Source organism: Hemitrygon akajei, chromosome 3, assembly GCF_048418815.1.
Source record: "Hemitrygon akajei chromosome 3, sHemAka1.3, whole genome shotgun sequence".
NCBI lineage: Eukaryota > Metazoa > Chordata > Chondrichthyes > Myliobatiformes > Dasyatidae > Hemitrygon > Hemitrygon akajei.
In genome coordinates, this window is record NC_133126.1 from 154905221 (window position 1) to 154932818 (window position 27598).

A 27598-nucleotide genomic window follows, 5' to 3' on the forward strand; every position below is an offset into this window, starting at 1 on the left:
CCGTTCCTGTGTTTTCTCAGTGTGTAGCCTGCCACTCCAAGGTCATTCCAAGTAAATCTATTTCCCTCCTTGATTGCAAAATAGAATCTTAGAGTATTTAAAAAAGTTGTTGAGTTTATTATTGTGATGAAATGTCGAGTCAACTTATTAGTATTCAATACTTAAAGCAGAAACTGAAAATCTTGAGTCTGTTTACTTGTTAATTCTGCTCTGACTGCTTTAGTCCTGCACTTCAGATGTAATTACTATACTAGATAAAATCAGCACAATCTGTACTTTTCATGAAGCTTCCAATTAATTTGAAGAAACTTACAATCTCATTGTAATCAGTGTGTGTTCAGTCATCTCATGGTGTGAATTGATGTACAGTAATACATCTATGTTAAGGACAGGGATTAGCTGCTACAAATAGCAGCGGGCTCTCCTAGGATGTCTTTATTACAACAATTAATGAAGGAGAATAAATAACCTTGGACTGAAGCAGGTTGCAGCTCCAGTTGAATTTATAACAATTTTTAATGTTGAGCAAAGCATCAAATTTTATTAGATTAATAAGTCCATTAAACTGACAAGTCAAACTGATGATGAATAGTATAATCTGATTACAAGAGAAAAGGAGACTAGTGTCATCTGAGAGTCCTTCAATTTTGTGACTTTAGAAATAGATTTCCATTGTAAAAGCTTTTGCTGCCCTCTCCAGCTTAGTTTACATAAAGACTTACTTTGGAATTTTATAATTTAACAGTTCCAAAAGGTAAAAAATATCTTTATCAGCACTTACTTTTGTCTAACTAAACTTAATAAGTTATCAAAAATAGTTATAAAATATTTTTAAAATATCATTAATAAAGCCTAAGAATCTTCCTTCAAAAAAATCCCTGTCATCAAAGAAAGAGCATGCTATTTAATCCAAAGGTGATATTTAGAGTCAATAATTCATGTCACAGCCAGGTACACAGTATCATTATTTTTCGGCTTACATGGCAGTAGTAAAAAGATGTTGGCTCAGGAAATTCAGAATTACCATTGATTTTAATAGTAGTCAAAGATAAATGAAATAGTTTTATAGCATTTCAGTGCAGACATGACAAGATACTTTATAAAATTATGTAAATAATTGCCCTAAATCCTAAGTCACAGTTCTTTGGACTGCATACTTTAACATTTTTCTAAATTATTGTGCTGTATATTAAAACTGTTGCGTACTTGACAATTATGTCTTTTCTCTGAACTTTTCCAGTGGATGGTTGGGTGGCTTCCTTCTGGAACAGAAAATGCAAGAATGCTTCTAAACAGGGTGAAAAGTCATGCTTACAACTATTTAAGATTAACAATTTAAAAAGGTAAAGCAACGGTTTAATTATCTTGCCAAGTTTACAAATAAACTAATAGCTTTTTGTATCAATAAGTTTATTTTATGTTTTAAATTTGTCAAGCTAAGTATTAGCTTTTAAATATCTGTGAGATGAAAGCTAGTTTTTGTTTTTAAACCATAGGTGGCACGTTGGTGCAGCCTCTTACCCCAGCATCTTGGGCTTGGCCCTGGTCGCCAGTGCTGTCATGTGACATTTGCACATTCTTCCTGTGGCTGTCTTGGGTTTCCTTTAGGTGCTTTGTTGTGTCCCACATCAGAGTGATATGTGGATTAGTAGGTTTATTGGTACAAGCCCCCTGGTATGTAGGTGAGTGATTCAACCTGGAGGCCTGGTGCAGGGAGAATGAAACAGGGTTTGCATTCATGGATGCTTGATGGTTCATGTGTTTTCATTGGACAGAGGGTCATTTGCTGTATGACTCTAAATTGCTTAGATTAAAGATTTTAATTCAGTGTCGCTAGAAGTTGACATTTAAAGGATTTAATGAATCTTCATCAGTACCTATGTTAATAAATGGTCAGAATAAAACTTGTAACATGAGGATTTGTTATGGATTCCAGCAGTTTGATTCCCATTTCGCTACTAATCCCCATTTTACCCTCAATTTAAAACCTAGTTCCTATAGCACCATAACATAAGGGAGCAAAATTAAGCCCTTTGGCTAATTGAGTCTGCTCTGTCATTTCTGATCCACTTCCCTCTCAGTCCCCTGCCTCCCCCATGATAGGAAACATCCTCTCCACATCCACTCTATCGAGGACTTTCAATATTCAACAGCTTTCAGTGAGATCTGCCTTATTCTTCCGAATTCCAGTGAGTACAGGCCCAGAGCCATCAAATGCCCTTCAGATAATAAAAGTTCCCGGATGATATAGTTCCTGCCACTGCCCCATGGCTATGTCACTAATAGCTAGTCATTACTACATTTGCCTTGATTGGAAGGTAGAATTTATTTGTAATAAATATGATAGTTAAAGTGAAGTTAGAAGGAAATCATGGAGAATCAAAGTTACAGGTCAGAAATAATATTGAAAGAATTTTCTCAAACAGAAAATTTATAAAGTGAATAGAAGTTCCATTTATTCTATTAGAGAAATAAAGGTTAGAAGCAATTTGTTGATTTAAAAACAGAAGTGGAGTCCACAGCACAAAAGTATTGCCAATGCAGCATTGAACAAGTTTAATTTGAAGACTTTCTTCAAACATTAAATGTTTCAAAATTCAAAGAAAATTGAAGGATCCATTTCTAAAATTGAGACTATGGCACATTCCTGTGGATTCCAGCTGTATAGTTCCAAAACATTAATATTTAAGGAACTTCTTTAAATTAAAAGGTATAGAATGAATTCTGAAATGAGATCTTTCATGAGATTCAAAATGAACGAACAATAGGGCCCTGTCAAAAATGGAAGTAGGGATTATTCGAAATATACACAGGGAATACTGTAGCTAGGGATATTGTGGATATATGCTCTGAAATTGTCCCTTTGAAACCTCTTGACTGCCTCATGTTTTGATCAGTTATTTTCACCATTTTGTTCTGTATTTCTTAACCTATGGTTTTGTAAATTACCTTTACATATTAGCTAGCAGTATATTCAAGCTGATACAAGTAAGATGTTCAGACAATATTTCATTTCTTTTTTAAAAAATACATGGCATTAATTAATATAATTGCTATCTTTCTCCAGTGTGACTCAAGGATTAGTTTGCCTTCTGGGATTTGGTATAATTTTTCTGGTGGCTCTGTCAAATCCAAAGGTAAGTTAACAATAAGTAATGGATAATAATCCATTGTACTGCATGTAGTTTTGTAAAGGTGGGCTCTAGGACAGGCCTAATGTGTCAGCATTTAGCTGTTGATTCCCAGGCACTGATATTTACAAACTTAATTTCACTTTGAATGAAAATGTATCTTGCTAGTGGGAGAGGAGCATTTTCACATACATCTTTTGCAGAACAGTGAGCCACCTGAACTCAGCAGTTGCCTGACAGTTGTGTTAATTGGAGTGAGTCTTTCTGCAGGAAAGCACAGGAGGTCCAGCGCAGCTAAGCCAAAACTACTTTCACCTAACTAGATATGAAGATCTGCTGTGAATTGCTTCAGCGGACTGGTTGCATCCTCACACACCACTCCCCCAGCTTAACAGCTATATGTGACTATCAGAAATAGAATCATTAAAACCTAAAATCTTTTTTCTCTGTTTGGGATTTTGGCATGGTTGGCAAGACCAGCCTTGGGTCACCTTGTGATCACTGATGAAGGATTCTGTAAGAGGACTATATTTCATTTCTTAGATCACATGTAGAACCATAGAACATTACAGCACAGAAACAGGCCTTTCGGCCCTTCTTGGCTGTGCCGAATCATTTTTCTGCCTAGTCCACTGACCTGCACCCTGGCCCATATCCCTCCATGCACCTCTCATCCATGTACCTGTCCAAGTTTTTCTTAAATGTTAAACGTGAGCCTACATTTACCACTTCATCTGGCAACTCATTCCACACTCCCACCACTCTCTATGTGAAGCAGTCCCCTCCCCCAATGTTCCCTTTAAACTTTTCCCCCTTCACCCTTAACCCATGTCCTCTGGTTTTCTTCTCCCCTAACCTCAGTGGAAAAAGCCTACTTGCATTCACTCTATTTATACCCATCATAATTTTATATACCTTTATCAAATCTCCCCTCGTTCTATGCTCCAGGGAATAAAGTCCTAACCTATTCAACCTTTCTCTGTAACTCAGTTTCTCAAGTCCTGGCAACATCCTTGTAAACCTTTTCTGCACTCTTTCAACCTTATTAATATCCTTCCTGTAATTCGATGACCAAAACTGCACACAATACTCCAAATTCGGCCTCATGAATGCCTTATACAACCTCACCATAACATTCCAACCCTTATACTCAATACTTTGATTTATAAAGTTCAATGTACCAAAAGCTCTCTTTACTACCCTATCTACCTGTGATACCACTTTTGGGGAATTATGTATCTGTATTCCCAGATCCCTCTGTTCTACTGCACTCCTCCGTGTCCTACCATTTACCTTGTATGTTCTACCTTGGTTTGTCCTTCCAAAGTGCAATACCTCACACTTGTCTGTATTAAACTCCATCTGCCATTTTTCAGCCTATTTTTCCAGCTGGTCCAAATCCCCCTGCAAGCTTTGAAAACCTTCTTCGCTGTCCACTACACCTCCAATCTTTTTATCAGCAAATTTGCTGATCCAATTTACCACATTATCATCCAGATCATTTCTTCGCCATCAAGTCTTCATGTTTTTATGCAGCGAGTCACGGCCACATGATTGTCTGATTAGATATTTGCATTAGTGTACAAGTGGCCAGGGAGTGTATTTGGAGGGCATGAAGATGTTCAGCTTGGCAGAAGACCTGCAGGTGGCAGTGTTGTTCCCGAGCACCCGCTGCCCACGTCCTTGGTGACAGTTTTCAGGGTTTGGAGATTGGTAGTCCAAGTGAGTGAATACACAATATTTTAAGAGTAATAGCAAAAAGAAATTACTGAACCCTGCAGCAGTGCTGCACTGATTATAGAACAAATGAACAGGCTGGTAGATGTGGTGCAGATCAAGCCAGCAGTTTTGTGTGATGACAAGCTCATGGATATTATTGCACTCGTCCAGTCAAGCAGAGAGCACTAAAGTGCAATTCTGGTTTCTACCCTGTAGACGATGGAAAGGATTTGGCATGTCAGCAAGTGCGTACCTGAACAGATCTTATTGTCAGTTTAAGTGATCGGTCCCGTCGAAGTTCTGCTCAGTGGTTCCCCCCCGCCCCCCCCCCCCAATTTGCTTTAACATAGACTGTATATTTCTAGTTTTCTGAAGTAGTTTAGTTCTTGAATCCACAAAGCTGTGCTGAACATGTCCTTTCCTTAGAACTACCTAGGATTACCCATAGCCCTCTATTTTTCTAAGCACCATGTACCTATGCAGGAGTCTCTTAAAAGATCCTATCATTTCCACCACAGGCAGCCCATTCCACACACTCACCACTCTGCGTAAAAAAAAACTTACTCCTAACATCTCCTCTGTATCTACTTCCAAGCACCTTAAAACTATGCCCTCTCATGCTAGCCATTTCAGCCCTGGGAATAAGCCTCCACACTGCCAGGAGTCTTACCATTAATACTATATTCTCCCATCATATTTGACCCAACAAAATGAACCACCTCACACTTAGCTGGGTTGAACTCCATCTGCCACTTCTCAACCCAGCTTTGCATCCTATCAATATCCAGCTGTGACCTCTGACAGCCCTCCACACTATCCACAACACCCCTTTCCTTTGTGTCATTAACAAATTCACTAACCCATCCCTCCACTTCCTCATCCAGGTCATTTATAAAAATCACAAAGAGTAGAGGTCCCAGAACAGATCCCTAAGGTACACCACTGGTCACCAACCTCCATGCAGAATATGACCCATCTACAACCACTCTTTGCCTTCTGTGGGCAAGCCAGTTCTGGATCCACAAAGCAATGTCCCCTTGGATCCCATGTCTCTTTACTTTCTCAGTAAGCCTTGCATGGGGTACCTTATCAAATGCCTTGCTGAAATCCACTGCACTACATCTATTGCTCTTCCTTCATCAATCTGTTTAGTCACATCCTCAAAAAATTTGACCTGCCTTTGAGAAACAGTGAATATCACCAGATTTCACAACTGGTTTGTAACAAATAAGCCCATTTAACATGTTTGCTTCCCATTATAAATCACAAATTATGAGTCTGCTCTGCCCTAAAAGCTGTAGAATAATGAAGTTGCATTGGACAGAAACAGGCTCTTCAGCCAAATTACCTATCTACACTAATTTCTTCTTACCGCATCAGGCCCATACTCCTCTACTTTCCTGTCCAAATATATTTTAAATATTAATTGTATCTGCCTCTGGCAGTTTGTTACATATAAGCAACGTACTTTGTGTGGAAAAACTTGCCCCTCAGATCTCCTTTATATTTTTCACTCACCTTTAGTTTTGGACTTCTCACATTCTAGAGAAAAAACAATATATATCCTATCTCTGCCCTCATACTTTTATAAACTTCTGCAAGCACAACCTCAACCTCTTATGTCCCAACAATGATAAACCAAGCCTCTCCAATCTCACCTTATAAAGTTCTCGATTCGAGGAAACATTTTTTATTCTCACTTTTACGCTTTCCAATGCTACCTCATCTATCTAGTAGTGTGGCAATCAGAAATGTACACAATACTCCAGGTGTGGTCTGACATTCTATACATCTGCAATATGACATCCCATATCAAATTTTGTCTTTTACAATCCTATCCACCTGTGTTGTAATTTCAGGGAGGTTCGAGTCCTGATGAAGGATCTTCACTCTTTATTCATTTCCATTGGTGCTTCCTGACCTGTTCAGTTCCTCCAGCATTTTGTGTGTTACTGTGGATTTCCATCATCTGCAGAATCTCTTGTGTCTGTGAACTTACCCCCTCCATTAATATTGAGGTCCCTGTCAGTTATATGTATTGTATTTGATGTCCCAAAATGAATTGCCTTCTGCCGTAACTCTACCATCTTTCCAAATGATCTATGACCCTCCGTATCCTTTGCAACCTCCTTCGCTATTGATTACAGTACCAGTTTTTATATTGTCAAACTTGCCAAGCAGCTCTTCTGCATTCTGATCCAAATCATTCATAAAAAACAAAAAACAGTAACAAAATGTATGTAGTATTTTAATGTTCCATTATTGCTGTTGATATTCACAGGGATTCGTTGTTCTGCTTGACAAAGTGACTTCATTTGCTTTAAATCTTGAAGCTGGTCTCTTCATTTTTCTAATGGTACGAAATGCTCGATCGGAGCCTTATACGTAAGTGTATTGACATTTAATTCTGGTTATGCAATTAAGTACAAGTTAACATATATAGATTTTTTTAAACTAAGTAGTATATTCAGATTGAAAACAAAACCCTTAAATTTTATTTGAACTGTTTAAGATTCTACATTGTTATTTAATTTAGAAAGTGGAATAAAGCGCTTGGTGGAAAATGATTATCAAAAATGATCATCAAAATATGCACTTGTTCAGTTAATGGTAAAAGGTAGACTGTTAATCATTTTAAGTGTTAATTTGGTATAAGAAATACTGAAAAGCTTTTTTGGGGAACTAAAGAGAGTAATTCCTCTATTTATGTTTTTATTAACTAATCCTTGTTATCTTTGGAATATACAGTTGGAAGTGACTGACCAGTATTTTTGCAAACTGAGACTACTTGTAACTGAAGGGGGTACTAACAATGTCACAGTTGTGCTGGGAGTTTCCCCTTCCATTTTAAAAAAGGAAGTCTAGATTTTGATATTACCAGTTGGAATTAGCTCATCCCAATTGTTTAACAGGTGACATTAATTAAAACCCAGACAAGACAAATAGATGGCTGTGCAAATTGTAGAATAACATTTGGAAAGCAAAAACATATCCTTAATTGTTTTTCTATCTCCTCAGTTGCTTGTACCTTGTCAAATGCTTTGCTAAAATTCATGCACTACAGCCACTTCATTTTCTCTTCTAACATGTTGTTTTCTCAAAGAAGGTGGCCTCTTAATTCTCTATAATTTGTAAATAGGAATTTTAGGTCAGACAATTACTCCAACAGTTTTATTTCACATTGCAACATACTACTGATTACTTTTTTTAAACTATTAATTCTGAAGTGGTTCTACATCAGCCACACTGCAATTATCCACTATTCATCCTCTTAAGGGAACCTGAGGTTAGATATCTTGAACTTCTATGAATTTCTTCCATTTGGGTTATTTGTGCATTTAACTGGGGTTTCTGCAAGTCAATTCTAAATAAATCTCCTTTTACTCTCTGCTCTCATCAAACCATACCTGCACCCTACAGATGCTGCCCAAGCCTCAACATTATCATGAGACAATAAAGCACAACACGTGGGCACTGTCCAGTATTCCCAGCTTCTGACGCACAAAGCTCTTACCCATACTCCTGTTTGATATCCAATAGGGATATCAAAAAAAACAATGCAGGTTTAAGAGGAAGGTGGTTGGAGAAGCAGTTTATTTTTTGGAACTCGATGTCAGATGAGATCGAATCACCATGTTTAAGAGGCATTTAGACAAATATATCATTAAGTAAGGCAAAGAAGGGTAAGGACCTGCTGGGGCCAAAGGGCCTGTTTCTGTGAGGGTAACAACTTGAACACAACTGTTGAGTTTTAACATTAAAATAAATTTTTCTAAAACCAAAAGTAATCAAAACAATTCTTGAAAATCAATACAAAATTACAGCACCAATACAAAGTACAGGTTTATTTCTTTTTGAGGAAGCATTATAAAAGACAGCAAGTTACATTCTACATTACAGGAATTGTGATCTGTATTTTCTACCAGATAGTTTGAATCCTTAACCACATCTATTGTTTTTTTTTCTCTAGGCATTTAACAGTGCCTTTGCCTGTGAGTCCAAGGATCTTTTTGTTACATTGGCTGCTCCCAGTGTATTTCTTATTTGCTGTGGGATATGACATATGTCAGTCTTTGACTTTGCTAGCTCATGGTTGGCATCCAATGCATTTGCTGTCAAATAATAGTACAAATGCCTGAAAATGGAAATGTACAAATTAGTAATGGATCCCTGCAATTAGAAAAGAAAAAAAAATTCAGATATTTTGTCTAATTCTTCCATTAATATGTAATAATGTGCTCAAAAATTATATTCTATTTAATTTTAATGTCATACTGGCAATTTGCTTTTAATATTTTGTCTTCACTGCATAATTTGCAATTGCTTGTAAGGAACAAGTTGCTTTATATACTGTCTAATTTGTAAAATTACTTGTATAACAGTTATTTTCTAGCTGTATTGGGAAAAAAATGTCAGATTTTAAAGCAAGCAATTTTCATTCAGTGAAGATTGATTTCCTGCAGCCTGAATAGCAGATATGTATATTTTTTAAATAAGCATTCTGGAACAGAAAATGCAAAATCCCTGTTTCTGATTTGGAGTTGCGGTATGGGAAGAATATATAAATTCTTGAACATACTTGAATATTCAACACTGTTAAATATACAGTGCCTATAACAAGTACTTACCACACCCCCCAGAAGTTTTCATGTTTTATTGTTTTACAATTTTGAATCACATTGGATTTAATTGGGTGTTTTTTTTTCTGACACTGATCAACAGAAAGACTTTGACATGAGAGTGAAAACAGAGCTCTACAAAATGATCTAAATTAATTCTAAATATAAAATCACAAAATATTTGATCACATAAGTTTTTACCCCCTTTAATATGACACACCAAATCATTACTGGTGCAACCAATTGGTTTTAGAAGTCACATAATTACTTAAATGCAGATCACCTGTGTGAGTCAAGGTGTTTCAATTGATGATGGTAAAAAAACTACTGGTGGGTCAGTTTTTGGCAGGATACTACACCATGAAGACAAAAGAACACTCCAAGTAAACATAGAAACATAGAAAATAGGTGCAGGAGTAGGCCATTCGGCCCTTCGAGCCTGCACCGCCATTCAGTATGATCATGGCTGATCATCCAACTCAGAACCCTGTACTTGCTTTCTCTCCATACCCCCTGATCCCTTTAGCCACAAGGGCCATATCTAACTTCCTCTTAACTATAGCCAATGAACCGGCCTCAACTGTTTCCTGTGGCAGAGAATTCCACAGATTCACCACTCTCTGTGTGAAGAAGTTTTTCCTCATCTCGGTCCTAAAAGGCTTCCCCTTTATCCTTAAACTGTGACCCCTCATTCTGGACTTACCCAACATTGGAAACAATCTTCCTGCATCTAACCTGTCCAATCCCTTTAGAATGTTATACGTTTCAATAAGATCCCCCCTCAATCTTCTAAATTCCAGTGAGTATAAGCCTAGACAATCCAGTCTTTCTTCATATGAAAGTCCTGCCATCCCAGGAATCAATCTGGTGAACCTTCTCTGTACTCCCTCTATGGCAAGAATGTCTTTCCTCAGACTAGGGGACCAAAACTGCACACAATACTCTAGGTGCGGTCTCACCAAGGCCTTGTACAACTGCAGTAGAACCTCCCTGCTCCTGTACTCAAATCCTTTTGCTATGAATGCCAACATACCATTTGCCTTTTTCACCGCCTGCTGTACCTGCATGCCCACCTTCAATGACTGGTGTACAATGACACCCAGGTCTCGTTGCACCTCCCCTTTTCCTAATTGGCCACCGTTCAGATAATAATCTGTTTTCCTGTTCTTGCAAGCAAAGTGGATAACCTCACATTTATCCACATTAAATTGCATCTGCCATGAATTTGCCCACTCACCTAACCTATCCAAGTCACCTGCATCCTCTTAGCATCCTCCTCACAGCTAACACCACCGCTCAGCTTCGTGTCATCCACAAACTTGGAGATGCTGCATTTAATTCCCTCGTCTAAATCATTAATATATATTGTGAACAACTGGGGTCCCAGCACTGAGCCTTGCTGGGACCCACTAGTCACTGCCTACCATTCTGAAAAGGTCCCGTTTACTCCCACTGTTAGGGGGACAGATAGGAGGTTCTGTGGGAGAGATTGAGAATCCTGAATGGTCTGTTGCCTCCCTGGTGCCAGGGTTCATGATATCTCAGATCAAGTTCTCAGTATTCTCAAGAGGGAGGGTGAGCAGCCAGATGTTGTGGTCCATGTAGGGGCCAATGACGTGGATAGGGAGGAGGAGGTCCTGCAAAGTGTTTAGGGAGCTAGGTGCAAAGTTGAAGGACAGGACCTCCAAGGTTGCAATCTCAGGATTGCTACCCGTGCCATGTGCTAGTGAGGCTAGATATAGGAAGACAATGCAGCTAAATGTGGCTAAGGAGTTGGTGCAGGAAGGAGAGATTCATGTTTCTGGACAATTGGGCTTTGTTCTAGGGAAGGTGGGACCTGTTCCGACAGGACGGGTTGCACCTGAACTGGAGGGGGACTAACATCCTTGTGGGAAGGTTTGCTAGTGCTGCTCCAGGGGGTTTAAACTAGATTTGCAGGGGGAGGGGAACCAGAGTTAGAGCAGATGGTGAGGTGGAGGAGGATAAAGGTCATGCAAGAACTGCAAGTATAGTGCATGGAGTAAAGTAACTCTGCTAAGATGTTATTGAAAAGCATGTCAGGAGATGGATACAAGAAAATTTCGAAGTCACTGAATATCCCCTTGGAGTACAGTTGACAATCATCAAGAAATGGAAGGAATATGGCACAGCTGTAAATCTGCTGAGCGCAGGCCATCCTCAAAAACTGAGTGACCATGCAAGAATGGGACTTAGTGAGGGAGGCCACCAAGAGACCTGTGACAACTCTGGAGGAGTTGCAAGCTCCAGTAGCTGAGACGGGAGAGACTCCACATACAACAACTTGCCCGGCTGCATCACCTATTGCAGCTTTATGGGAAAGTGGTACAGAGAAAGCCACTGCTGGGAAAAAAATCTTGGCTGGAGTTTGTCAGAAGGCATCGGAGAGATTCTGGAGTCAGCTGGAGAGAGGTTCTATGGTCTGATGAAACCAAAATTGAGCTTTTTAAGCCATCAGACATAACACTACCTTTGGTGTAAGCCAAACACCGCACATCATCAAAAATCACACCATCCCTACCTTTAAGTATGGTGGTGGCAGCACCATGCTGAGTGAACGCTTCACTGCAGTCGGCCCTGGAAGGGCTTGTGAAGTTAGAGGGTAAAATGAATACAATAAAATACAGGGAAAACCTGATGTAGTCTGCAAGAAAACTATGACTTGGGAGATTTGTTTTCCAGCAAGACAATGACCCCAAGCATAAAGCCAACACTACACAGAAATGGCTTAAAAACATCAAAGTTAATGTCCTGGAGTGGCCAAGTCAGAGTCCAGACTTCAATCTAATTGAGAATTTGTGGCTGAACATGAAAGTGGCTGTTTACACACAATCCCCATTCAATCTGACAGAGCTTAAGCCGTTTTGTAAAGAATGGGGAAAAATTGCAGTATCCAGATGTGCAAAGCTGATAAAGACTTATTCACACAGACTCAAGGCTGTAATAGCTGCCTAAAGTGCATCTACTAAATACTGACTTGAAGGGGGTTAGTAGTCTTTTTCTGTTGATCATTGTCAATAAAAGCCAAATTAAATCAACGTGATTCAATGTTGTAAAACAATAAAACATAGAACTTTCTAAGTCAGGTGAATACTTTTTATAGGTACCGTATGTCTAGATGAATACATATATATATATAAATATGTCTATTAATTCACTTACATATATAAAAATTGTTTCCACTATTGGGAATTTTTCTGGTAATCTTTCAAAGTTGGAAGCTGATTAAGTTATGAAATAGAATGGCACATTGGTGACTTTTGGATAGAAAGTAACAAAAAGCATGTGAGTATGCCTTAACTATACGCATTGTAGGCTTGTCTGTAGTTCAAAGATCCTTCAATAAAAGTCAAGTATTAGACAATAGTGCTATCACAGGACCAGCTTTCAAATATTGTATTTTTTAATTTGAGTTCAATCATGAGGATTTCTGGATTGAATAATGTCACACTAGACACCTGTGCACTTGACAATATAATTCATTCTTTGGACCCTGACGAATAATGGCATTGATCTATGTGAAACATCTTTCAGTATGTGGGAGAATTGGAATAGACTATTCAGAGCAATGAGGCAAGACATAGTTTATTTTTGCTTTTAGAAATTCAGAACTACCTCTCCCTATGCTTGTAGTGAGAAGTGAGGGGGCTGGTATGTTGTGGCTGTACATCCTATTCCTACTGTATACTTATCCATTATTTTTGAGCTGTATTGACAAATGTAAATATTTTCTCTTCAAACATGCTCATTGACTTTCAGTAACTGTAGGCTGTAGTGTAATACAAAATCAAATACTAAGAAAAGGAATTAATTCTTAACTATAATATGAAGAATTTAGGGGATTTTAAAAACTTTACCAACCCTACTGTGTACAGTAATTGAACATACAAATGATTTTTCAGTCCTTTCACTGATTAGAACATTGTTATGTACTGCTGTTCTAAAATTCACCCTACAATTGACACATTACAAAGGGAAAGAATGGCAATTTTGTTCACTTATTACAAAATATCTCAAAGTGTAATGTTATTAAGGTAGAGTTGAATAAACAGTACCGAATAAAACTACATAACTGTTCAGATCATGCTGTCTCCTACAAACTAGCAATCCAGATGACAATAGTGGTCAAAGGTTTGAGGAAAGAGGAAAATGCTAAAGCAACTTGGTAGAGGAGGTAACATTCAAGACTCAGGAGACAACATTTAGAAGATAACAAGAGGTTTCTTAATAAATTTAAATATTTAACAAATTAAAAGTTAAGAACACACACGTACACTCTGCTGATGTAACTGATGTGACATCAGATAAAACATTTGAGATATCATGTTTTTTTTTACCACTGTGAACATTAATTGTTGCTTAAATGTCATTGACTACCCACTGTCAAATGCAAGTGAGCACTTACCAGATTAACTGTAAAAAATCTTTCCTTTTCATTATTTGTACACCTGAAGTGATCAACAAGGTTAAAGAGAAATCAAAGGAGTATCAGAAAGGATAGTTTCTTCTTAAGATTGCATGCAGCAGTATCTTGGTGATTAGATGTTAGCCAACCTTAGCTCTTTTACAAGTCTTTCTTAAGAATGAAGACATTATTTAGGAAAACCCAATGATCTGCTACCAACTATTATATCACTTATTGGAAATTTTACTATACTGCTGTACAACATGTATAAAATGAATTAAGAGTGTAGTAAGCTATTAATACGAGTAACATTCAACAGTATGGGAAATTTGCCCATTTTATATAACCATAAATCCAGAGTTTTTTTAAAATCACAGCAAAAAAAAAATTAAACGTGTTTTTCTTTAAAATACAGTGGATTCCAGTGAATTGGGCCACCGATTAATTGGGGTAGCCAGTTTGGGACAACTCAAAGAACAAAACTAAACTCAGGAAAATAACCAGGATTCCTTTTGCTATTTGAGACACTCATCCACTTAATTGGGGCAAGAGATTGTTGCCGATCAGTTTCTAGAGTCAACCATCTACATTTGCATTGCCATTAGACACAGCATCTTGCTTAGAGCAATCAATTTTTAATACAGTGTCAGTTAAGTGTCTGTATTCAAAAAGCAGTGATTTTTATCATTGATAGTTGGGAAATAAGCAGCAAGACAATTAGGAACTGTTTTGCTCACGGCAGTTTCAAGCATTCAGGCTTGGAGATTCTAGAAACGGCCAGGATTGAAGATGAAATGATTTCACTACTTCAACAAGTTAGGAATTACGAAGAATTTGAAGGTCTCTTGAACGTTACAATGAAAATGAAGATTTGGAGGATGTAAATATCTAAAGCATTGTATGAAGGCAGTCTAATGTCTGCACTAAGTATGTGCTGAATTTGTTCATTTAGTCAATCGTAAGAACACGCAAGATGAATTTCACTGTTGATAACTATTAGCAATTAATAGTACTGTAGTAGTATTGGTGGTGTCTAATTTCTTCATTTAAATACACCAATTATTACTCAGTTAAACAGTAATTTGCTTCATTATACCTTTTAACTATTTCCATTAAACTTCAGCTAATTTGGACAGCCACTTAATTGGGTCAAAATGTACTGGTCACAATGTCTCAATTAACTGGAATTCACTGTATTTTGTTAAAAAAAAGTCCACATGGTGTAGAGTCTATTATTGAAATTGTTTTGTGCTAACATATCATTAACAATTAACTGCATCTCAAAGATGGATCTAAAATTTGAGTTGTACAATAAGTTGTGTATAGCACTCTAAACGAATGAACTTTTTTTCTTAACTATCTCAGGAACTCACTACTTGTGGAGTTCTACCAATTAAAAGCATAATAGATAACCTAGGTTTCAGCACCTAAGTTACAAAGGTTGAACAAGTTAAGTCTTTATTCTTTGAAGCGTAGAAAGTTGAGGGGGGACTTGATAGAGGTATTTAAAATTATGAGGAGGATAGATCGAGTTGACATGGGTAGGCTTTTTCCATTGAGAGTAGGGGAAATTCAAACAAGAGGACATGAGTTGAGAGTTAAGGGGCAAAAGTTTAGGGGTAACACGAGGGGGAACTTCTTTACTCAGAGAGTGGTAGCTGTGTGGAACGAGCTTCCAGTAGAAGTGGTAGAGGCAGGTTCGATTTTGTCATTTTTTAAAAAATGGATAGGTATATGGACAGGAAAGGAATGAAGGATTATGGGCTGAGTGCAGGTAGGTGGGACTAGGTGAGAGTAAGCGTTCAGCACGGACTAGAAGGGCCGAGATGGCCTGTTTCCGTGCTGTAATTGTTATATGGTTATATGAATATCAATACTACCAGAAGTACATCAGTGATATTAAACAAAATATTCAAGTTTAAAAAGGCATTACTTTGATTATGAATTAATGGCTGCAAACTAAAATATTTTAAAATCCCAAGTATGTGTTATATAAAGTCAAAGTAGATCAGTATTCTGTACTTCATTATGATGTTACTTTTACATAGATGGCAAGATAACATTTTGCTTACCAGTACCATCAACAAGGACATGTTGATTGAATTGATGTTTCCACGATCCTTAAATTCATACGTTGCTCATTTCACTACACTTGAACACTGATCACTTTGTAAGCCAATTAGTCCGCATTTCATTGACTGTGTACTAAATACAAAAGTAATTATGACAATAGTCATTAGAAAAAAAAGGCATTCCAAGGACGATCTTCAAAACCCTAAAGTGGTTTATATTTGTCACAGGTACCAAGGTAGCGAAACACGTATCTTTCATGTCATCCATACAATCAGTTTACAAGTGCACTGAGTTAATACAAAGTGCAGTGCAGGTAGACAATAAAATGCAAGGCCATAATGAGGCAGATTGTGAAATCAAGAGGACATCTTATCTTAGAGAACCATTCAAGAATTTTAAAACAGTAAAGAAGCTGGTCCTGACGAAGGGTCCCGACCCGAAACGTTGACTGCTCCTTTCAACAGATGCTGCCCAACCTGCTGAGTTCATCCAGCTTTTTTGTACGTCTTGATTTGACCACAGCATCTGCAGTGTGTGTAAGCTGGCCTTGAGTCTGGTGGTACATGCTTTCTGTCTTTTGTATCTTCTCCTCAATGGGAGGAGGGAGAAGAAAGAATGCCGGATGGGTTGGGGTCATTGTTTTATTTTCTGCTTTATTGAGACAAGAGTCCATGGAGGAAAGGCTGGTTTCGATGATGCGATGAGCTATGTCAACAATTCCATTGCTTCCTGCTAGAGTAGTTGCCATACAAAGCTGTCAGGCACCTGGATAGGATGCTTTCTATGGTACATCGATTCTTGCCAGATTTCTATAACCTCATGAGGAAGTAGAGGTGCAGGTGATCTTTCTTGGCTGTGGCAACTCCATTGATGATTCCGGACAGGCTTTGGTGATTTCATTCCTAGGAACTTGGAAGCTCTCCACCTTCTCAATCACAGCACCACTGATAGAAACAGGAGCGCCTCCCACCACCCCAACCAATTCCAGACAACAATAACTAGCTATTTTATTTTCTTCACATTGAGAGAAATGTTGCAGCATGACAGCATGTTACTTTACTTTCTATCTTCTTCCTGTGCTCAGCCTAATATTATACAGCCCTCTTTGGTGGTGTCATCAGCAAAATTGGAGTTAGTGCAGAATCTAGCCTATCATGAGCTAAAGGGAATAGAGTGGTGGGGGAGGGGAGCTGAAGTGATGCTGTCTATCCCTATAAATTCCCCATCTGTAGACAGTGACTACACAATCCAATTCCAAATACACACCTGGGTGTAGGGAGGTTGGACATTAGTTTCCTTGGAACTGCAGTCTTGAAGGCAGAGCTGTAGTCAATAAGCAATAGCCTAACATGGGCACCTTTATTGTCCAGGTGCTCCAGACATGAGTGTAGGGCCAACAGGATGGTGTGCACCGTACAGCTATTTCCATAGTAGGTGAATTGCAGTAGGTTGAAAATGTCTAGGAGGCTGAAGTTAATGTGTGCCATCACCAGCCTCTCAAAGCACTTCAGGATGGAGGATGAGTCATTGGGTAGTAGTCATTAAGGCCAGGTTACCTTGTTTTATTAGGTACCAAGCTGATAGTGGTGTTCCTTAAGCAGGCAAAATTGAAGTAGGGAGTTATTAAAATTGTCTATGATCTGCACAGAATCTAAGGACGTGGCCAGGGGTACCATCCAAGCACAATGCTTTCCACAGGCTCACGCTGGAAGACTGCGCTTACCTCTGCCAGTGACTGTAAATTTAAATGCATCTCCCAACTGCCCTTTTCTGTTAATTTTTATTACAGATATTGTACTAAAGATGTCAAATAATAGTTGCTCAGCTGGAAAATGATCATCTTGTCTGATCTAAAGCATCCACTATCTATGCACTCACAAAAAAACGGCTTTTATACATCAGTGTAATCAACAAGATCTGCATACACAACTGTACCGACAATCAAAATCACAACTGCTTCAAACAAGATCTCCAAAGAAACTTCAAAGCACATTCCTACTGATCAATAAAATCAATGCTACTGTTACCTAATCTTCTAGGTGTGACCCTTCAAAACACCCCTATTGCTTAAAGCAACTTTAAGCAATTTTGAATAAATACCACATGCACCTACAACATGACAATTAAGCAGAATTATGAATATGAAGCTGTGAACATATTCTGCTGTGTTTAAATGAAATTACTTGCCTGATCAGCTAGTTGGTTACTAACCTCTGAGAATATTTTATCTGAGGACTCCAAAGCTCTCAATACTGCAAACATACATAAATTTGGACAACTCACGGTTAAGTTTGGTGGTTATTTAATTAGTAGCATATCACCCTGTAAAATTTAGATACAAGTTATGTAGTGAAAATGGCCTTGCAGTTGTCAGAGAACTCACAACATACAAATTTAGGTACCCGAGGTCAAATAGGAGCTCAGTCACAACTTAAAGAGTAAGAAAATCAGAAAGTGATAAAAATTACAACTTTACCTCAAGTTCAGTTTTGATGTGTTGTTTATGTAAGTTGGGAAACAGGGCAAATCCCTAACGTGAAGACTTCTACTATTAAACTCTAGTTGCATGTCAGTGAAAAATGTGAAATATTAAATCAAAGGTTCACTGCATCTTTATATTATGCTGCAACTTCAATAAACTGCAGAAGCAAGGTTATTGGATTTTTTTTATAAAGGCAGCGTTGTTGTAAGAAATACAAACAAAACAATTAAGAAAATTCAAGCAGATTGTTCAAACATGTCCGTTTGGGATGAGGACCAATTTCTGAAGGGGAAAAGGTGTGGTATTCAAATCAAATTAATTCAAATAATATAATTGGGTAAGTCAATTCAAAAGAAATGGGATAACATCAATGGACAGAGTGGATGGCAAATCGACCAATTCAATCAAACTAACTCAATAATTTAATATCAAGTGTTCCCAGGTCCCTCGGTTAATGGCTAGGGCCCAAGGCATAAAAAAAGGTTGGGAACCCCTGGTAATTACCAAAGTGAACAGAATAACAAACCTAGCATATGGGCCATACAACAGACTTGGTATGAATCTGGTAACCGGCTAACACTACAAGTTTAAGCATCTTCAATGAACACTAAACAATTTGTCCCCTCTTATTACTAACTTTTCTAATTAGAGTATGAACGGTCAACAACTGTAATCAGTTTAGCCACATATTAATACTTTTTAAAAAACACCATCTGCACAAGTTTGGGTAACAACACGTACTACTTTGTATCCTTTTACCATCAGATATTTGTTACTTTAAACATTTTTACCAAATCTCTGTATTAAAAAAAATTCTTGTAATTAACCAGACTCAATGGGCTGAATGGCCTAATCCCACTTCAATGTCTTATGATCTTATTAAACTTCAACAGGAACTTTAAACATAAGAGCAGAATTAGGCTATTCAGCCAATGGAGTCAGCCCCACCATTCAATTGTGGCTGATTTATTATCCCTCTTAATTCCATTCTCCTGGCTTTTCCCCGTAACCTTTGATAACCCTACTAATCACGAACCTATCAACCTCCACTTTAAATATACCCAATGACAGCCTCCACAGCCATCCGTGGCAACAAATTTCTCAGATTCCCCACCCTCTGGCTAAAGAAATACTTCCTCATCTCTGTTCTAAAGGGAAGTCCCTGCATTCTGAGGCTGTACACTCTGGTGCAAGACTCCCCCAAAATAGGAAATATCCTCTCCACATCCATTCTATAGGCCTTTCAATATTATATTGGCTTCAATAATTTCCCCTGCCCCCAAGTCTTCTAAACTCCAGCGAATAAAGGCCCAGAGCTATCAAATGCTCCTCATACTTTCATTCACAAAAACATTCTTCTGAACCTCCTCTGGACTTTCTCCAATGCCAGCACATCTTTTCTTAGAAAAGGGGCCCAAACTGCTCACAATACTCCACATGCAGTCTGACCAATGTCTTATAAAGCCTCAGCATTACATCCTTACTTTTATATTCTAGTCCTTTCGACACGAATACTAACATTGCAGTTGCCTTCCTTTTCAGCAACTCAATCTGCAAGTTAACCTTTAGGGAAACAAGCACAAGGACTCCCAAGTCCCTTTGCACCCATCTCCCCATCTATGTCTTTATTCCTATTGAAGTGCATGACCATACAATTCCCTACATTCCATTCCATTTGCTACTTCTTTGCCCATTCTCCTAATCTGTTCAAGTCCTTCCACACACTTCCTAGTTCCTCAACACTATTTGCCCCTCCACCTATCTTTATATCATCCATAAACGTGGTCACAAAGACATCAATTCATTGACATATAACATGAAGAGATCCAAGCATCACTAGTCACCAGAAAAGGCTACTGCTATTCCCTCTATTTGTCTCCTGCCAGTCAACCAATCTTCTCCTTATAGATGTTGCCTGGCCTGCTGTGTTCCACCAGCATTTTGTGTGTGTTGTTTGAATTTCCAGGATCTGCAGATTTCCTCGTGTTTTTTCTATCCATGCTAGTATCTTTCCTGTAAAACCATGGGCTTTCATGTAGTAGACTCATGTGCAATACTTTGTCAAGAGCCTTTCCAAAATCCAGGTGAACAACATCCACCAACTCTTCGTCTATCCTGCCTGTTATTCCCTTGAAGAATTCTAGGCAAGATTTCCCCTTAAGAAAACCACGCTGTCTTTGGCCTACTTTATCATGTGCCTCCAAGTACCCCCAAACCTCATCCTCAATAATGGACTTCGTCTTCCAACCAATGAAGTCAGGCTAGGCAATTGAATGGAAAGTTAATCAAGGTGGCATACTGAAAAGCAAACATCACTTTCTTCTAATAAATCCACAAAGTAAGCCAAAAATACAGATTGTTAAATAACATATAAACAGTTCACAGCAGATTTTTTTTTGCAACTCTGTTCATTAGGACTCCTGATGAACGGTCTCAGCCCGAAGTATTAACTGTTTACTCTTTTCCATAGATGCTGCCTGGCCTGCTGAGTTCCTCCTGCATTTTCTGTGTTGCTTGGATTTCTAGCATCTACAGATTTTCCTGTATTTGAGGGGTTTTTTTTGGCAATATGATCCAATTACCACTCTATTGGCAGTGAAGGTGTCTCAAGAGCAAGGCTCAAATCCTTTTTTAAGCAGAATATGGGGAGACCATAATGACAGCATGAAAGTCTATGAGAAGTAAATGACAACAGTATACTTCATCTAATAATTCAGCTAAATATTTAATTGGGTCAGGCCAGAGTGCACTACAAGCAGTTAGAAAATCACGAAATCCTTCTTAAAAAAATGCAAGTAATTAAAGCAATTAATACGAATACTGTCCATATCATAATTTTCTGCAACATAAAATCCTGTTTCTTAATGTTTTCCTCTCAAAAGGATAATACTGCCACAGCTGATTCATTGTGGGGGGGTTGGGAAGTGCATTTGATTGCTTAGTCTTGAGAAGACAAGAGATTGTCTTGTCAGTTTCCAAAGCAGATACAAAAGTAACTGCTTGAATGAAGCTTTCAATTTGAATTGAGACATACATTCTAATCAAGTATCAAGGATAGTAACATAGTATAATATGACTGGCAACAAATAACAGTGGTTGTTTTAAGTTTACAACTTGCATTTGTTTCATACATATTTGGGGGGCAAATAATAAAGAAAATGCTTGGGGGCAGAATGCTAGATATTTAAATTGACCTACTGCACTCTATCTGCAAATGTATCAAGAAATGCACATTGAAAAAAAAACAAATTGACAAAATTTGTTTCTTTTTAACCCAAATAAGCACGAGAGCAATAATGCTCCACATCTTGGATTTTCAGGTAGTGATCTGTTAGTCACACTACGGGAACTTCCAAACTGAAAGCTGCAGAGCTCATCTTTTACAGCCTGAATCAAACTACAGTGGAGGAAAAATAGTACAGTGATTTTGACTGAGATGAAATCAAATATACAATCTAAAAACTTGAAAATTAACTTTGCAGCAGCAGGGCTAAACACTTCATCTTCACATAATGACCACGTGGTCACCCTGTTATTTATGGAATATTACAAATACTTTTTAATCATGAAGAAAACTTCATTGTAACTCAGGAAATATTCTAAGCTAGCCTTCTGCATTTGCATAAGTATTACATTTTTTTCCCCTGAATCGATAAATGTAAATTATGTACTTGGTAAATCATCTCAAATATCCAGCAGATATCCTTCAGTGACTGCATTTCCTGATTTAAGAACAAAATGTAGACAATTACCCTATATTGCTTAAGATAATTATTTTGGTTGGATTGAATCCATTAAAATTTGAATTGATGTCTTACTTCCAAAATCTATTCACAAGTTTAAAATTTCCAGTAACTATACTATGTGCAATTACTAATAAAATATTCAATTAACTCAACTTTTCTGTCAGTATAGTTGATAAACGCATCGCTTAGTGCACTGCATAAGACATATAACCCTAAAAGAAATTACAACAGGTGGTATAAAACTATAAATGCAAGAAATATGCTAAGAAATTCCAGGGTTTCCGATGGCAACTTCCTACAAGGATGAGTGCACATTTTGCTACTAGAATTCATGAGAAGTGTGTTCAGCCTTAAGGAACTTACTCCACAGTTGTCACAGTACAGCAGCAAAATGCATGGAAGTAGACGGTGTAGCTGGCCGATAGCACTTCATTCCCTCAAATATGATCACATACCACAAGTGGTCATAGGCCACAGCAAGGCTCATCATCGCAGAGCTCACATTTTATCTGCTGTAGGTAGCTGCAATTAAGTCTCAGAAACTCGTAGCACACATGATCATGAAATCTGCAGAACAAATAAACCATAGGTAGACAGATGGAGATAGTTACACACTGACATTGGGATGCTTTAATGTACATTTCCTTACCAACTTAGATTTGATTTTTACTGAATGGTCAAAACCTTCGTACTACCAATATGCATCAATTAATAGTCACAATTAATTATTCTGCTGTGTACAGAAACACTGCACTAAAAAATATGTTGTAGTGGTTTAAACTAATGACTGGGGGGATAAAAGTTCAATACCTACAACATTTATCTTTGTAACAACAGGGGCTGAACAATTCATTTTAATACCATGGTTACCTTCCAGAATATCCTCTTCTCTACAGTTATAAATGCATTTCAATGCATATTTTTGTTGCAATTTTGATCAGTAAGAAGACATGGATAACATCATCTCACGTGTGAAAGACACCAAAATGTGAGAAGCTGGGTCATGCCTGTAAGGTCTGATCCAATCACATGATGGGTTGGGTTTCTTGAGGGAATAGTCACTACAACATCAGAAGATACATTAACCTAATTTCCTGCACGGTTCACATACCTTTATAATAAACACTACAAATGGGCCCATAATGAAGTATATTACAAAAGTAACTAATATTCCTAATTGTTAATAGTTCCTTACCTGGAAGCTGAAATATTTGCATATAATTGCTGAAGTCACTATGCCACTTTATTCAGATTTTTCCAGTTGCTCAGTGACGAGTTCAGAAAAAAAACATCAAGAATTGACTGAACCATGTTTTTTAATTTTTTTTCTCCAAAATAGATTTCCTCAATTTCCACTTCACATAATGTGAGTTGCCTTGAATTATATAGAATGTTTCAAAATTGTTTATGAGGGTATAAAGAATCACTTTAAACCATGCTTACACAACATGTTTTTCTATTGGTTTTAAGTATTTGGTTGATAGCATAAAGGTGCTGAGCAGGCTGGTCGACATTTCAGGGATCTTGATACTAATACGTTAGCACACAGAGCCTCAAATCAAACTGACATTTTCTTCTATAATATTCCTTAATGGGCTAGAAATACAGTTAACAATTAAATTACTGTTATTAACTTTTAACATACAAGAGTTTACTTTAATTATGCTAATGTGAAGCCAGATATACAAAGTCCAAAACAACAACAATAATGTAATATCAAAATATATTTTATTCTGGACCTAATTTTGATCTGATGCAAATTATGGTAGTCAGATTGATACGATGCAAAGGGAAGCTGAAACAGAAAATGTGCCTTGGCTGTGATACTTGAGGTGTGGAAGGACAATCTGGAGAGGTGGAGAGTGGGGAGGTAGGAGGGAAAATCATTAATGTAATGCGGAACCTAAATACATCATCAGGTGATATTTACATGGTCCAGGACAGTATGGTACATCAAAATATCAGTCCTTTTAACAGGTACAAATAAAAACAGAACAATAAAGAGTTCAAAGAGTAGAAAAAAAACTTTCATGGCCTGGTTTACAGGTTCACAATTTTTTAAATTCTGAATTTGTGAGAACTGTAGAAATGATGCAGACACGTCAATCCAGTGCTAGAGTTGCAGCTCTATCCCCTGAAATCATGACCTAAGTTAACCACTCTTACGCACTGAATGCATCAAATGCTGTCTTCACCAACCAAAACACCTCACTTGCTTCAACCATCTAGTCTCATTTGCAGCCCCTCCTAAAACAGCACTTGCAAAAGGTACAAATGAGCAACAGTTATAACAGTATATATTGGTTTGACAAAGGGGGGTAATTTTTAATCCATATTATATGTATGATTATTTCCAATAGTAAGCATCTTATGTGTAATAATTACTAGTTTTAGGTAGTTCAAACAGCACTGTATGGTCATTATTTTGGTGCTTTGAGTTTCCTCAAAGTACCAGCTATGAATAGGAACCTTAGATCATTGAAGTCCATATACCACAACAAATAATAACAAATATGTGTCAAAAATAAAAGTATTGCCATCCATTCAACAGCCAACTAATACAAAAACTAATTCAGATAAATCCCCATCTTTTGATGACTCCTGCCCCAGATTTTGATGGCTAAATCTGACCAGGTCTGGCTGAGGTAACTGCCAACCTCTTGTAATTTTCCAATTTAAAAGTATGCAGTTAGATTTTTTAAAATCCAGAACTATTCTTACAACCCTGCCTTCAGTTGCTATAAAACTGTAACCAGAAAGCTAATATCTTTTTATCCATTTTTTAAATGCTTCTGGCCCGTTTACCACTTGCACCCCACAACAAATGTGCCACTGATGAATGCACTTTAAAACATATAAATGAAAAACTTTTAACAGCTTAATTAAAATAAGCCAGGGCTCATTCATTCAAATGAACATTCTTTCAATTATCAGTAATAAATGCCCCATGCATTATATTTACTGGTGGGAGGGAGGGAAATACATTTTTTTCTTTAACTTGAACTTCACAATGAATCTATAAGCTTGAGAGAAAGATAAAATCAGTCTCATTCATCACCTTAATATGAAGCAACCTAAAAGAAAAAGGCCAGGAAAATAATAAAGTCAATGGATTTATCTATTATAAATGTGTAAAGCTGCCTATTCATGTATCACCATTTGTTTAAGCCTACCAAATTCAGTGGCCATTTTAGAAATGCAGATAACGTAAAATTTCTGCATTTACAGCAGCTATATGATTATTCCAAGTTATCTATGATTACTTGTATCAACAGACTTCTTCAAAGACAACAAAATCTAAACATTTCTGTAGAAATTCTTAGTCATGTTTCTTCTTTCAAAAAAAAACTAGCCTTGCACTTTCAATGAGCAGGAAAACAGACCAAGTTTGAAGAGGTGGTATAAAGCCTTTGCAACAGTAATCATTATTCATTGTTCTGCTACTGCATGGGATATGGGAAATAGAAGAATACTTTTGTTAAACTAACATCTTACAATGCATTAAATCCAAGAATTTGAAACCTCAAACGTCTTTTCTTCACGTGAAAAAGTAATTGAGCGTTTTGTAGCAGAAATATTTATTTAACCACTTCATCATCTGAAGAAGGGTCCCCTGAGGTTTAAAAGCTCAGATATGCTTTACTTTATAGTATAATATACTTTTATTCTAAAAAGAAGCTATTGCAACTATATTACCTGTACTTTACTGAATAACCCAGCAAGTGCAAGTACTTTAGAGGGCTGATCTGAGATAAACCCATGTGTAATACATGAGCACCAAGGAAAGAAAATTAAAGCAAAGTCAACCCTTACTGTAGCATTAACATAAAAATTATGCCTGCCTGATTTCTGCCCTATGACAGAGGGGCTTTTACCTCATTGCACTGGATAAATTTTAAAAACATTGCTTATGATATCAGTCTTAATACTGGAATCTTGCTGTGAAATTTGTGCCTGTCATTCTACCAAAGAATAAGTAGAACAACAGCAATAATTCTCTATCCAGAAAAGTTATCTTCCAAAATTCCTTAAGCTGCTCTTTCAATAGTGCACAATCCAACCATATGCAAACTATGGTCTTAAAGCAATGGGATGCATCCCTGCATTGATTCTTTCTTTGTGCCCATTTGTTTAATTCTCATAAATCGGCAGAAAAACGTCCCCATTGGGAAACTACTACATTTAGCCACACCACCTGTAAACCACTGCTTGTTATCTATGATTGATGTACAATGAAACTAATTTTAGACTGAATTTTGGAGCAGTTTTACATTTCCTCACATTAGTTGGTGAGCCACAAAATGTACCAAAAACATACTAAATACACTGTCATTCTTCTTATAGTATCCATAAAAAAGTTTTTTTCTAATTGTGTGTTAAGTGTCAGTAGGAAAAAAATAAACAAGATACAGTCACTCTTACATCATGCAACTGTAAACTAAAGTGAAAGAACAATGTTTAAAAACAAGGGAACAAAGTATTTGCTGCTGATTTAAAGAAGCTGATATGTCTGCACACAGATCTGCTGAACTGCTGACAAGATAACTCATTCTACATAGACTCTGGCCAAAAAAAAACTTTTTGTCCTTTGATTATCTCCCCATTTTGGTACACATATGGTCTCAAGTCTGTTTCAAGTTGTTTTACGTCTTCAAGAAAGGTTGACTTTTCTTTGTGGATGGAACTTCCAGCATTAAGCAGTCAGGGTACTCTTCACATCAGGGCTCAGTTGTCCTGGGTTTTGCATTCTGACTCGTTTTGCCTGTAGTGGACTGGCCATGGTTCAAGTGAGACTGTAGCAGTGCATGGGGCAGGGACAGTCATTTTGGCTATGTACACATTCATTGTCGGTCCATGGCTTCCAGCTAGCAGCGCTATTTCCGCAGATCTAACACACAAACCTTTGAAAAAAAATTGAATATTTATGATCACTTGGTAGCATTTATTAAATCAATACAAGTTCACTATGCCAGCTGTACCTCTATGAATGAGATTTGTATTTACCGAAATTCCAACTATTAAAGCATTGAATATAATTATTTAAATATGCAATAAGTGAAACTATTCTCATTGAATATTAATAAATAGAAATGGAATGAAACAGTAGGCTGCAACACAGAGAACAGCCTTCTAAGCCATTCTATATGGAACTGATTACCAGTCTCCACATTGCAAGTGGAGCCTGAAATGTTCTAACATTGTGCAATGTTATTCTGATTTGAAATGGACCCTCAAAGCAAAACTATCTAAAATCTAGAATCTTGATAGCAGGATTAAGCTACTGCTTTAAATTGTGAAGATGACATAAAGGTTACGTTAAAACATATTTTTAGGGATTTTAAAGTTTAAGGAGGAATTTTTAAAATATGGTTTCAGAAATTGAGAACCCCTGGAAGAATTTAAAT

At 37.3% G+C, this 27598-nt stretch overlaps 2 protein-coding genes and 1 long non-coding RNA gene across 12 annotated transcripts in view; 1 reads left to right on the plus strand and 2 right to left on the minus strand.

Moving 5' to 3' along the window:
- The window catches only part of LOC140725529 (uncharacterized), a 467652-nt gene that overhangs the window by 422389 nt on the left and 17665 nt on the right, over nucleotides 1–27598 (plus strand). For 7 of the 8 annotated variants that reach the window (XM_073041107.1, XM_073041102.1, XM_073041106.1 and 4 more), the window contains 4 exons: nucleotides 1241–1343; nucleotides 3068–3137; nucleotides 7132–7235; nucleotides 8821–10320. In XM_073041107.1, coding sequence (XP_072897208.1) covers nucleotides 1241–1343; nucleotides 3068–3137; nucleotides 7132–7235; nucleotides 8821–8989 — 446 coding nt within the window. In that variant the 3' untranslated portion in view covers nucleotides 8990–10320. Of the gene's footprint in view, nucleotides 1–1240; nucleotides 1344–3067; nucleotides 3138–7131; nucleotides 7236–8820; nucleotides 10321–27598 lie in introns of those variants that run through there. The other variant, XM_073041104.1, reaches the window with a different exon arrangement.
- LOC140725531 (uncharacterized) lies at nucleotides 8681–19003 on the minus strand. Its single transcript, XR_012098369.1, has 2 exons — nucleotides 13893–19003; nucleotides 8681–8985 (listed from the first exon to the last, which is right to left on the minus strand). It is a non-coding gene; the product is annotated as an uncharacterized lncRNA (long non-coding RNA).
- tbl1xr1a (TBL1X/Y related 1a) overlaps nucleotides 23492–27598 on the minus strand; it is a 148123-nt gene continuing 144016 nt past the window's right edge. For all 3 annotated transcript variants that reach the window (XM_073041111.1, XM_073041112.1, XM_073041113.1), the window contains one exon: nucleotides 23492–27094. In XM_073041111.1, the coding sequence (XP_072897212.1) occupies nucleotides 27068–27094 (27 nt within the window). In that variant the 3' untranslated portion in view covers nucleotides 23492–27067. The remainder of the gene's footprint in view (nucleotides 27095–27598) is intronic.